Source organism: Hypomesus nipponensis, chromosome 12, assembly GCF_054491055.1.
Source record: "Hypomesus nipponensis isolate SF chromosome 12, ASM5449105v1, whole genome shotgun sequence".
Lineage (NCBI taxonomy): Eukaryota > Metazoa > Chordata > Actinopteri > Osmeriformes > Osmeridae > Hypomesus > Hypomesus nipponensis.
Window position 1 is genome coordinate 12,592,501 of NC_140372.1, and position 12,500 is coordinate 12,605,000.

A 12,500-nucleotide genomic window follows, 5' to 3' on the forward strand; every position below is an offset into this window, starting at 1 on the left:
AGAGGGGTGGTGAGGGGAGGGAGGAGCATGAAAGGAGATATAAGGAGAAGGGAGGGGATGAACATAGAGAGGAGGGCATGACGATTGAATTCCCTTCGCAGCACATAGGTCCGGATAACTCCCCTAGCAACACAGTGAGGTGAGCTCCATCTAGTGGCCATGTGCCAGCATGGTCTCAGTGGGTGGTCTCCACCCTGTTCCTGTCAGCTGAACCTCAACCTGAGTCACAGGTTTCTGAACAGGAAAACCTCTCAGGCTGCGTCAACGCTTCCACCAACGATGAAGTCCCGAGAGCAGGCTGACAGATCATCAACAGCTGTCCACAAGAGAGCTAGGACAGCAGAACTATCGACCCACTAAGACGACATTTCGTTCAGGGACGAAATTCAACCACCGCTGTGTTCAGGGAGCAGTTGAACCCCAGCTGGGCTGGGCTGGGCTTGGTTGGGGTTTGCAGTCGTTACCTTTGGTGTCTTGGTGCTCTTCCCCGTCCGGACGTCCTTGATGTGGGTTATGTCCAGCAGCTCCGTCTCCTTCATCGCACAGGAAGGCAGAGAGAGGGGGAAAGAGAGAGAGAGAGACAGAGAGAGAGACGGAGATGAAGGGATGGGGGAGAGAGGTCAAGTAGATGGACTTTAATGGTTCTGCCAGACCGCTTCAGTCAGTCTCTCTGAGCATCGTTCAGCCTCGTCGGAACGGAATACAGCTCAGTCCAGGGACTTTTGTGTTTGTGTGTGTGTGTGTGTGTTACCTTGTGCTTTTGTGTGACTTTTGTGTGCGCGCGTGTGTGTGTTACCTTGTTCTGCTCTGTCCAATACAGGTAGTAACCATGAGGATCCACCTTCATGGTGACAGGAGTCACTGAGGACAGATCCTGCAGAGAGAAACCAGGAATTGATGAGGTACTTTACACACAAACGCGCACACACACACACACAGACACGCACAAACATATACACACCCGCACACACAGAGTCAACACACGCCAACGGCCACTCTCTCTTATATTCTGTCTCTGTTTGGAGGTGAAGCATCTTGGCAACACTCAAGGAGAGATTTAAGCCATGCCAGTTACCATAGCAACATGCTAGCACATTTCTCTATTTCACTTCACTGTGCTTGAGCATACCAGCACACACAATTACACACACACACTTACACACACGCACAATGTAGCGACGCAAACAAAGCACAGGCGCACACAGAAAACACACACACACCTGAATGGGAGGTCTGAACAACAGGTGAATAGGCAAGAGAATGGGAGAAGATACAGGGAAAAAAGAGGGGAGAGGAGAAGAGAAGAAGAGAGAAGAGGAGAGGAGAGGAGAGGAGAGGAGAGGAGAGGAGAGGAGAGGAGAAGAGAGGAGAGGAGAGGAGAGGAGAGAAGAGGAGGGGAGAGGAGAGGAGAGGAGGAGAGGAGAGAAGAGGAGAAGAGAGGAGAAGAGAGGAGAGGAGAGGAGAAGAGAGAAGAGGAGAGGAGAGGAGAAGAGGAGAGGAGAGGAGAGGAGAAGAGAGGAGAGGAGAGGAGAGGAGGAGAAGAGAGAAGAGGAGAAGAGAGGAGAGGAGAGAAGAGAAGAGAAGAGAAGAGAAGAGAAGAGAAGAGGAGAGGAGAGGAGAGGAGAGGAGAGGAGAAGAGAAGAGGAGAGGAGAGGAGAAGAGAGGAGAGGAGAAGAGAGGAGGAGAAGAGAGAAGAGGAGAGGAGAGGAGAGGAGAGGAGAGGAGAAGAGAAGAGAGGAGAGGAGAGGAGAGGAGAGGAGAGGAGAGGAGAGGAGAGGAGAGGAGAGGAGAGGAGAGGAGAGGAGAGGAGAGGAGAGGAGAGAAGAGGAGAAGATAAGAAAAGAAAAGAAAAGAAAAGAAAAGAAAAAAAAGAGAAGAGAAGACAGGAGAGGAGTCATACTCACGTCGTCCCATTTCATAAAGCTGGTTCCTGTGCTCAGTGTGGGGGGGACGGTGGGGGGCTTAAGCAGCAGAGCATGGACCCCGGGCTGAGCGCCTGCCATGGACACACACACACACACACACACACTCACACACACACGCTCTCTCTTCCAAACCGACTCAACCTGCTCGCCACGCTTTCTCTCCCACTTTCTCCCTCTGTCTTTCCCTGTCCTCCTCTCCTGTTCCCCTCCTCCTTGTCCTCCCCGCGAGTCCTCTCCTTCCTGCTCTGGAGGAACAGCAGTGTGAGCTGCGGCTGCTCGCCCGGATCTGATCGCTACTGACACACACCGAGACGGAGACAGATGCGCACAGGGTGGGAGGCGGTGCACGTGTGTGCGCGTGCGGATGTGCGCGCGGCGTGTCTGTGTAAAGCTGCCTCCACAAACTGACTCATCTCGGACATGCGCACTGAACCAGCGCCCTCTAGCGCTTCCCACGCATACACACACACACAAGCACACACGCGCACACACAGACAGAGAGAGAGAGAAAGAGAGACAGAAAGAGAAAGAGAGAGAGAGGGAGAGGGAGAGATGAGAAAATTACACGTATGGTCTGAAACAGAACGGATCGTTGAAGCACAAAGTTCAGGAACACACACGCAAGAATCCATAACAAATGAACATGGAATAAACATCTCCCCATCTCCTGTGGACAAACACGCCATGTCAACTCTTCTGAACCGATATAGACCTCTGCCACATGGTTCACCCTGTAGATGTCAGACCCCACAGCTGGAAACCAACCTCCTCAGCCCACAGGCAGAAGGAAGAGGAGAGACAGATGGGAGGGCAAACGAAAGGGAGATAAGACAGGGGACGTAGGAGAGGAGAGGGGACGGACGGAGGGGATGGAAGGGGAGGGCAGGGGAGGGCAGGATGAGGAAGGGTTGTCGGACAGATGAGAGGTGGAGGGGAGGAAAAGAGCAGAGAGGGAGGAGAAGAGAGGGGACAGGAGAGCGGAGGAGATGGAGACAGGAGAGAGGAGGATGTTATGTAAGCGTGGGAGTGGGAGGCCCAGTGCTATTTCAAGCCTGGAGAGGAAGGCTGAGACTGGAGAGAGGCGTGTGTGTGTGTGTGTCTGCCTGTGTGCATGTGTAACCAGTATGGGTGAAGTCAAATATCTTATACAACCATGTATCTGATATTATATATGATCAACTCTGTTGTATAATCAGCTGGAGCTATGGCTTGTAAAGTTTAGAGCTGAACTTTACTCTGTTCAACTCACCTTTACATCCTAGTTCCTATTTCCTAACCATCATTCCTATATCCAAACCTGACCCATAACCCTGAACTCTCACCCTTGAAACAGCACCAAGTGTCCGTGGGTTCATCTACACCTGAACAGCATGCTCCTCCCCAGGTAACAGGATGTCCCTCCCCCCTGTAGCAACATGAGTGGCAGTAAAACCGGCGAATCAACCACACCTCTAGCCTCAATCCACAAACACACACACACTGCTTCGCATACTTTGTTCCGGGGGTTCAAAGTTGACAGCGACAAGCTGGCCGCCCTGTGTCTGTGTTAAACATTTAACGTGACAGCAACACACACACACACACAAACACACACACACACACACACCCTGACTTGACCCTCCACCTCTCTTTCACGGTATCAATGATTGAACTGCTCAACTGAGCGAGAGAGAAAAACACCGGGTCGGACAAACACCCTGACCCTCGGTGTGTGTGCCACCTCATCTGTGAGAGCGCAGCCGCGTGTGTGAGCCACAGCCTGTGTCTGAGAGGGAGGGCGGCCATGTCGGAACCCCTGGTGTGCGTCAGCGACTATGAGCGTCAGGCCAGGAGAGTTCTCCCCAAGGCTGTGTTTGACTACTACTGCTCAGGAGCGGACGAGCAGGAGACACTAGCCCACAACACGGCTGCCTACTCCAGGTAACACACACACGCTCACACACACGCTCACACACACACACACACTCACACGCATACACACACACACACACACGCTCACACACACACACACACACACACTCACACACACACATAGCCTCTGGTTGAAGGTTCCAGTACCCTTACAAGAGTAACACAACTAAGGGAATTTGTCATATCTAGTCTGATCCAGTTGTGACTGCAAATGACCTTGTTATTGACTCCCACCATTTTGGCGAAGTGTACACAGCTGTGCTACGTCGTGTGTTTGCCTGTGTGTTGGTGTACTTGGCTGTGTGATGTTGGCAGCTGATGTTCAGGAGACAGAGAGGGTCGTCTGTTAATCGCAAGGTTGGCGGTTCGATCCCCTACTCTTCCAGGACATGTGTGAAAGTGTCCCGGAGCGAGACACTGAACCCCAACTTGCTCCTAACGGGCAGGCTGGGGCCTTCCATGGCAACGCCGTCGGTGTGTGGGTGTGAATGGGGGAATGAGAGTCAAAAGATTTTTCAGCGCTCTGAGTGTCCGCTAAGGTAGGAAAGCGCTACATAAATGCAGTCCGTCTACATTTCTTAAATGTGTTGTTTTGGCATTCCACTGGAGGCTGCAACACATATGGTCTCTCTGAGTCATAGCGCCCCAATTTGAGTGTCTAGAGAAGCTGAAGTTGTTGGGGAACTTTTCTTTCCTCTTCTTCTGAAGAATGTCCATATACTCCTGAGTCATTCCTTTCACTCAGTCAGTCACATGGGCGCTTGCCGACTCGGGCTTCCCTCAAGCCCACCCACTCAATTGCCAACAGCAAAGACAATCTTTCAGCTTATTCTTTTTAGTGTCCGGGGCTTTCACGTCTCACTATGACACTGCTGATGTGGTTGGTCCACCTCGAGGGTTAGTAAGGGTTCGGTTCGTTCAACTGAGGGTCAGGTAAGTTTAGGAGGGTGACCTGTGATGTCGCTGTTTCAACAGCGTTTATGCAGATGTGGCGTTTTTCTGCATCTTGGTGGTACACACACTCTTGCACACACATCCTCTCTTGAACACACACACATGTACACATGTACACATGTACACACACACACACACACACACACAGCAGCAGGAACTAGAGGTTAATGATTGGTTCTGACCTTTTCGCAGCTGAGGGTAGTATTTCTCTATCTCGTGCACACACACACACTCTCACACACAGATACCTTTCCACTGAAAGCGTGTGTTTTGTGTGTGTGTGTGTGTGTAGATGGAGTCTGCTTCCTCGTGTGTTGAGGGATGTTTCCAGGATGGACCTGTCTGCCAGTGTCCTGGGTCAGCCAATCAGCATGCCTGTGTGTGTGGGCGCCACGGCAATGCAGAGGATGGCCCATCCTGAGGGGGAGACTGCTACTGCTCGAGGTACACACACACACAAACACACACACAAACACACACACATACACATTTACGTCCCCACATCCACGTAGGAACACCCGCACATGCACACGTACACACTTACACAAACACGCCGTTGAATACGCAAACGCACGTACAGGCCCCTGCAGGGTGTGTTTGTGTTTCCCAGCATGCCGAGCGGCGGGGACCGGGATGATGCTGAGCAGTTGGGCCACCTCCACCATAGAGGAAGTGAGGTCATCGGCGGGCGAGGGCCTTCTGTGGATGCAGCTGTACATCTACAAGGACCGTGACCTCACGCTGTCGTTGGTCCGCCGCGCCGAGGAGGCCGGCTACAAGGCCATCTTTGTTACCGTGGATACGCCCTACCTCGGCAAGCGGCGCGACGACGTTCGAAACCGCTTCAAGCTTCCCTCACACCTCAGGTAGATACCCAGCAGGGTACCCTGCATTCCTCCCAAAAAAAGAGGACGGGTGGATTCAAAGAAAACTGTCTCGTGTGTCTATGTGATGGGAGTCAGGTGGCTGGGCGGTTAGGAAATCGGGCTGGTAATCCGAAGGTTGCTGGTTTGATTCCCGGCCGTGCCAAATGACGTTGTGTCCTTGGCCAAGGCACTTCACCCTGTTTGCCTCGGGGGAATGTCCCTTTGCTTACTGTAAGTCGCTCTGGATAAGAACGTCTGCCAAATGACGACATGTAAAATGTGCTCGTGCCTGCGTGCGTTTGCAGGATGTCTAACTTTGCGTCGGCGGAGCTGGCGTTCTCCAGCGAGGAGGGCTACGGGGAAGACAGTGGGCTGGCTGTGTACGTCAACCAGGCCATAGACCCCACCCTCTGCTGGGAACACATCGCCTGGCTTAAGGCTCACACACACCTCCCCGTGGTCGTCAAGGGCGTCCTGAGTGGTGAGACACTCACACACACACACACATTTATACACATATACACATCGGGTCAATCGCTCATGTAGACACACACACACACACACACACACGTCCACTGGACTCTCAGCACTCTGTCTACAGCTGAGGATGCACTGCAGGCTGTTCAGTTTGGGGTGGATGGAATCCTGGTGTCCAACCATGGAGCCAGACAGCTAGATGGTGTTCCTGCCACGGTGAGTGAGTGTGTGTGTGTGTGTGTGTGTTTGTGAGTGTGTACGTGTGTACTGTCTATAACAGTAGCAGGACAGGTGGGCTGTGTACTAGACAGGCTGTTATGTTATGTGTGTATGTGTGTGTGTGTGTGTGTAGCTGGAGGTGCTGGAGGAGGTGGTGGCAGCAGTAGCAGGCAGATGTGAGGTCTATCTGGATGGAGGCGTGCGCAGGGGGACAGACGTACTGAAGGCTCTGGCACTCGGGGCCACCGCCGTGTTCCTGGGCAGAGCCATTCTCTGGGGGCTCGCCTGCCAGGTAGGATTGCTGTGTGTGTGTGTGTGTGTGTGTGTGTATCAAGATGTCTAGTATTGATGTGTATGGGAGTGTGAGTGTGTAGTTTATAACATGTGTATGAGTGAGACTGTGTGTGTGTTTGTGTGTGTGTGTGTGTGTGAGAGTGAGTAGTTGATATTATGTGTGTGTAGTTGTGATTATGTATGTGTGTTTGTGGTTGATATTATGCGTGCCAGTAAAAGTATGTGTGTGTGAATGTAGTTGATATTATGAGTAAAAGCGTGTGTGTGTGTGTGTGTGTGTAGTTGGTATTATGTGTGTTGGTAAAAGTGTGTGTGTTGTATTAGAACTGGATCAGTCCTCTTGGTGTTCCGGGAGCTAGTCGCGTTGTTGCCTAGATACAGGGATGAGCTGTGTTCGCAGCTGGTTAGAGCCACGCCAACTAATGATGCTGACGTTGGTGTGTCTGTGTGTGTGTGTTGACAGGGAGAACAGGGAGTCACTGGCGTACTGGAACTTCTCAGAGACGAGCTTCACCTGGCTATGGCCCTGGCAGGTAACCTTGACCAATCACAGTGACAGGGGGAGTGCATGGTCTGCAGGTGCAGCTTGCAGGTGTGGTCAGCAGGGGGAGTTGATGCCATCCCAGATCTTCTCCTCCAGCATCAGTGCTCACAGACTGCGAGGGATGAGCCATGACAGTGATTGACAGGAGGCTAAAAATACCTGCTCTGCACTGAGGCTGGGGCGGGACTTGTGGTTAGAGCTAGGCGGTTGGGGCTTGGGAGTTAGGGCTGGACTCTGAATGCTTCCTTTGGCCACCTGTCATATTAAAATCATGCACACCTGCTAAAAACTGTCGGCCTACCTTTAAAGTGTATCTGTCTGTCTGCTTAACTACCTGTCTGTCTGCTTAACTACCTGTCTGTCTGCCTTACTACCCATATGTCTTTCTTACTACATGTCAGCCTAACTACCTGTCTATCTGCCTATCTACCTTTCTGTCTAAGTAAATTCCTACCTGTCTGCCAAAGTAAATTCCATGTCTGTGCAAACTTTCATGGCGATTGAAACTTCTGATCCTGTCTTACTACATGTCAGCCTAATGATCTGTCTATCTGCCTAACTACCTGCACATCTGTCTAACAACCTGTCTGCCTGCAGGTTGCCGTTCTGTTGGGGAGGTGTCTCGCTCCATGGTCAGAAGAGCTCAGTTCTCCTCCAGGATGTGACCACCCCAACGTCACCCTCACGACAAAATGACCAAATAAAATCAATGAAAATGAAAGATATTCATCCCTGGATGATTTTTTTCATATGTTCATGTACACCCCATGGACATGGTCACATGTCCCAGCCTTCCGTAGAGGAGGGCTGTGATTGGTGGGAGTCTCTTCCTGGCTCCATGCTGTTAGGTATTCTGCCAGACCGCAGCGTTGACCTGCAGAGCTGGTTGCCATAGCTTCCCACTCAGCTTTCCTTCAGCATTTTCCCCACATACTTGGATGATCTTGTGACCGTCTCCTTACGAGATTATGGGGTATGTGTGTGTGTCTGTGTGTGTATCAACCCCCTGGTTTTCCTATCCCCTCCTCCCACCCCATGACATCAACATCCAGACAGGAAATACAGACTCTTGGGTTTAATCAATCATTCATTGATTCTCATGTACAAAACTGTCAATCAAGTGACAATAAGGTGGTTACCGTGGCAACTCAGGTTTTAAAAAAAGAAAAAAAAAACGACAGTTCTGGACCGAAATCCATCTACCACACATACACACACTTTGCTCATCCTCACCCAACTAATCACACAGTTTGTCCAAGTGCTCAGTCTATAGGGTCCATATTGAGTCTTTAAACACACAGATACGTGCGTGTGTGTGTGCATGTGCGAAGCTCCAATAGTCAGGCTTTGCCGCATGGACAGCCTGTGTTGCCATGGTTACTTGTTAGTGTTGTTGAGCACCTCAACAGTCTTCTTGCCATAATGGTAGTAGCTGTATCCTGATGCTGCCGTGGTTACAGCAGTGATGTACCTGCAACGCAGATGAACAAACCTATAAACGCGGTGACAAAATGACCACAGGGTCATGTCTAAGGTTACACAGGCGGCATTAGGGACTGTGTCTACAGTCAGGGTTGTAGTACTAGGATGTGTGTCTAGGGTTGAGGTTGTGGTACTAACCATAGGGACTGCAGATAAAAGCTGTCAGTGTAGTGGAACACAGGGGCAGCCAAGGATGCTGCACCCAGCAACAGCTGGATCGCTGTGTTGACCTGGGAACACACAAACACACACACACACACTGTTTTCAACAGTTCTGTGCAGGATCGTATCAGTAATACGTTTTCCCTCCAGGATAGAAGCCAGTAAGTTGCTTGTGGGAAAGTATGTGTGTGTCATACCTTGCTGATCAAAGTGGGTTTGAGCTGAGCTGTGGTGTAACATGGGTTAAAGAACCGACTGAGTGTCACCTGGGAGGATGGAGACAGAGAGAGAGAGACAGAGAGAGACAGAGAGACAGAGATAGAGAGATAGAGAGAGACAGAGATAGAGAGAGAGAGAGAGAGAGAGAGAAAGCACAACAGACATATATGCAGATTCGGAGCGAGATAGATCTCTAACAATCCAACCAGGCATGTAGTACCTGTTTGGGATCTGTCTGTCACTGACCCATCTCTTGCACTTCAAATCATAGAATGGGAGAGGGGAAGTGGGGGTGTGTGTGTGTGTGTGTGTGTTGGCTCAGAGGCTCACCGGGGGAGGCACGGTCTTATAGCGGACGTAGAAGACAGCAGCGATCAGAGCTATATCTCTGGAGATGACCAGGGCAGTGAGGGGAGCTGACAGATACACACAAATTACTGACAACATCTAAACAACACTGAAACATTTGAGAATAGACAGGCCACAAAACGGCTGCACACACCTGGTATGATCTGGGCGTAGGTTAGACTGATATAGAGCACACTGATCAGGATCTTATCAGCCAATGGGTCGAGCGCGCTGCCCAGAGCAGACTTCTGATTGGGCCAGGTCCTGGCGATATAGCCATCCAACTGAAGAGGGGACACAAGTAACATGACCTGGTCAGTTTGGCTCTGTTCCACCGGGTGTGTGTGTGTGTGTGTGTGTGTGTGAGAGAGAGAGAGTTAGTTACAAGGTCAGTGGCTCCTGCCAGTAGGAAGAGAGCGAGGGAGAGGTGGAAGTGTTGCTCGGTGATGAGGTAACCAAGCACCGGGGCGAGCAGAATCCGACACACACACAGCAGGTTAGGGATGGTCCAGGGGTTCTCGTACTGGAACACAACACCACAGGTATAGATGCTACAGTTTGTATTACCAAGGAAACTGAAAGTTAGTCATAAAGTATGAAGAAAGATTTTTTGCACCCCTATAACACACGCAATCTTCCTACCAGTTGCTTGAACTGGAACAATCCCTGTCCCGGCACCTGCGGGGACTCAGTATCCGCGTTGCTCAAGTCTTTACTTGGTGTTTTTTCCGCTGGTGGCTGGCTGGGATTGCCACTACTGAAGCTACGACAACCCCGCGGTATCCCGGAGCTGAGCGTTGATAAACGCACGCCGAGCAGATTGTGAGCAGCCTCATCGCCCCTGGGCTGAAACCTCAAACTGAAACCCGCGGAGGGCGGGACGCTGCTGGGTAGTGTCCTTTGGTGACCTTTACCGTTTGAGTGTCCTGTTACGCACTCCAGTAAACATGGTGCGGCCAGGTGTCGAGAAAGCTCCGGGGCTTGACTCGGACTGTATGTGTAGCCGGACCACTGTGCTACCGAGGCAATTCTGTGCTTGAGTTTATGAAGCCACCACAGCTCCCTCGAACAATCCGCAGGTGTGTGTTTCTGACGCCATGACGCGGGGGCTGCTCTGCACACACTCGCATAGCGCGTCGCTGCAGCGCAGTTTACACTCGCTACGTGCCCTCTTGCACACACCACAAAGGAACTTTTACAAATAGACAATAACATTGCAAGCCGTGCACAATATGTAAACGACTAACAAAGCACATTTACCGTTGGCGTCTTGACCTTATTGCCACACCACTGTATGATGCTATTCTCATATTGTCGGTTTCCTCGTCTTTAAACAGGAGGCATTTTCGCGTGTTCCACATTGCCGTATTCCGAGACAGTGTCAGGGATTTACGACGTCGTAATGCACGGAGGCGGGGCTTAACGGTAGTCACTGGCTTTCACTGAGAAGAAAATAATCATTTCTACTTTCCATCTAGGGAATGTGTAGTCTTAATTTTGTAGTAAATCGTATACTACAGACGGTCTGTCCCACTTCTCAACTTAAGGACTATAATTGCCTAAACCTAGTTCCCAAAAGGTTAACAGTGGATCCACAGATTGTGATGTAGGCACCAGAATAAAGACAGACTGAAACTTTGACAAACTTTAATGAACAAGTACACATTTCCTTAGGTAGGAAGACCTACATACACAGAAACATACATACATACTTACAAACCGTGTATAAAAAATACCCATGGCGCCCGAGTGTGTGTGTGTCAGATGGTCTGTAGTTGATACAGCTTAGGTCCTTTCTTGAGAAGGTAGCCCTGTTCGTTCAGAGCACAGATGAAGCCTTCGAAATCCACCACCTGCAACACAAACATTGGGGTTCAACAGGACACGAGTGAGTGAGTGACAGTGAGCGAGTGAGCAGCACGGCGTGCGAGTGAGCAGCACGGCGTGCGAGTGAGCAGCACTGCGTGCGAGTGAGCAGCACGGCGTGCGAGTGAGCAGCACGGCGTGTGAGTGTGTCACCTCTATGCGCAGGTCCCTGGCCAGGCTGCGGAGCTGCTGGAGGTCGTACAGGGTCTGAGAGCAGCGCTGGGCGTGTGTCTGCAGCGCCGTGACAAAGCGCTTCACCTTCCCCCGCTGACTCATCCCTGCCCCCAGCTGAGAGCGCTCCAGATCCAGACCCCCGGCACCGTCCGCATAGGTGTCTGCCAGACTAACACACACACACACACACACAGTTAGATAAGGGATGCAGAAAAGTGTGTGCGTGTGAGTATGCAGATGTGTGTGTTTGTGTGAGAGAGAGCATCTTACCTGTGTTTCATGATCTCCACCACATCTTCAGCATCACTCCTGGTGGCAGTCTCTCTCAGTTCCAGCCTGGCCCGGGCCTGAACACACACACACTGTTTGTATGAGCGTGCGTGTGCGGGAGCGAATGCCAGCATACGTGTCTGGGCCGGGAGCGTGTATACGAGTGCGAGCGTGTAACGTGTGTGTGTGTGTCTGCGTATCTGTGTAAGCGTGTGTGTGTGAGCGGGATGTGTATGTGTGTGCGGGCGGGCGTGCGTGGACTGACCTCAGTGAGGCGGATGAGGGACTCCAGCTGGCGTGTGGTGATGGGGGTGGAGTCGGAGGAGTGCGTGTGGGAGCGCAGCGTGAGGTAGAAGGCCTGCAGCGTCTTAGCAGCCTCCACCGAGAGGGAGGGCTGGACGTACAGGCGGGCGTACGACACGTACTTCCTCAACAGAGAGGCTGGGATGGGGTCCACACACTCCCCCGGGGGAACCTGAGACACACACACGTTATGTCCGTGTGTGTGTGTGTGTGTGTGTGTGTAAAAGCATATCTGTCCTGATGTGAGAATATGTCCTCACATATGTGTGTGTGTGTGTGTGTGTGTGTATGAGCGTGTTTGTGTGAGTGTGTGTATGAGCGTGTGTTTGTGTACCTCTAAGCGGTCGGAAAGGGGTGTGTCTGAGGGCTCCAGCAGCAAACTCTGTTGGCTGCCTTTTCCCCTGGTTACCATGGCGCCTGCGGCCCCGCCCCGTCCCACCCGCGTTGCCATGACATGCTCCGACAGGCGTCGGTCATGTGACTCGT

At 51.6% G+C, this 12,500-nt stretch overlaps 4 protein-coding genes across 4 annotated transcripts in view; 1 reads left to right on the forward strand and 3 right to left on the reverse strand.

The window, feature by feature from the left end:
* plcb1 (phospholipase C beta 1) overlaps positions 1-2,127 on the reverse strand; it is a 14,349-nt gene extending 12,222 nt beyond the window's left edge. Inside the window, exons 1-3 of the mRNA XM_084668086.1 lie at positions 1,905-2,127; positions 797-874; positions 465-533 (exon numbers count right to left, since the gene is read on the reverse strand). Coding sequence (XP_084524212.1) covers positions 465-533; positions 797-874; positions 1,905-2,003 — 246 coding nt within the window. The 5' untranslated portion in view covers positions 2,004-2,127. The remainder of the gene's footprint in view (positions 1-464; positions 534-796; positions 875-1,904) is intronic.
* A 1,468-nt stretch (positions 2,128-3,595) lies between these two features.
* On the forward strand, positions 3,596-7,911 carry hao1 (hydroxyacid oxidase (glycolate oxidase) 1). Its single transcript, XM_084668498.1, has 8 exons — positions 3,596-3,845; positions 5,083-5,234; positions 5,401-5,656; positions 5,962-6,137; positions 6,258-6,349; positions 6,486-6,644; positions 7,110-7,179; positions 7,788-7,911. The coding sequence occupies exons 1-8, from the start codon at positions 3,709-3,711 to the stop codon at positions 7,853-7,855; spliced, it is 1,110 nt and encodes a 369-aa protein (XP_084524624.1). The 5' UTR covers positions 3,596-3,708; the 3' UTR covers positions 7,856-7,911.
* Positions 7,912-8,250: 339 nt separating this feature from the next.
* crls1 (cardiolipin synthase 1) lies at positions 8,251-10,789 on the reverse strand. Its single transcript, XM_084667710.1, has 7 exons — positions 10,044-10,789; positions 9,787-9,924; positions 9,556-9,685; positions 9,384-9,469; positions 9,032-9,100; positions 8,811-8,902; positions 8,251-8,661 (listed from the first exon to the last, which is right to left on the reverse strand). The coding sequence occupies exons 1-7, from the start codon at positions 10,614-10,616 to the stop codon at positions 8,568-8,570; spliced, it is 1,182 nt and encodes a 393-aa protein (XP_084523836.1). The 5' UTR covers positions 10,617-10,789; the 3' UTR covers positions 8,251-8,567.
* A 242-nt stretch (positions 10,790-11,031) lies between these two features.
* The window catches only part of mcm8 (minichromosome maintenance 8 homologous recombination repair factor), a 6,171-nt gene continuing 4,702 nt past the window's right edge, over positions 11,032-12,500 (reverse strand). Inside the window, exons 14-18 of the mRNA XM_084668602.1 lie at positions 12,349-12,500; positions 11,977-12,186; positions 11,712-11,788; positions 11,421-11,610; positions 11,032-11,254 (exon numbers count right to left, since the gene is read on the reverse strand). The exon at positions 12,349-12,500 is cut by the window's right edge and continues 59 nt beyond it. Of these exons, the coding sequence (XP_084524728.1) occupies positions 11,162-11,254; positions 11,421-11,610; positions 11,712-11,788; positions 11,977-12,186; positions 12,349-12,500 (722 nt within the window). The 3' untranslated portion in view covers positions 11,032-11,161. The remainder of the gene's footprint in view (positions 11,255-11,420; positions 11,611-11,711; positions 11,789-11,976; positions 12,187-12,348) is intronic.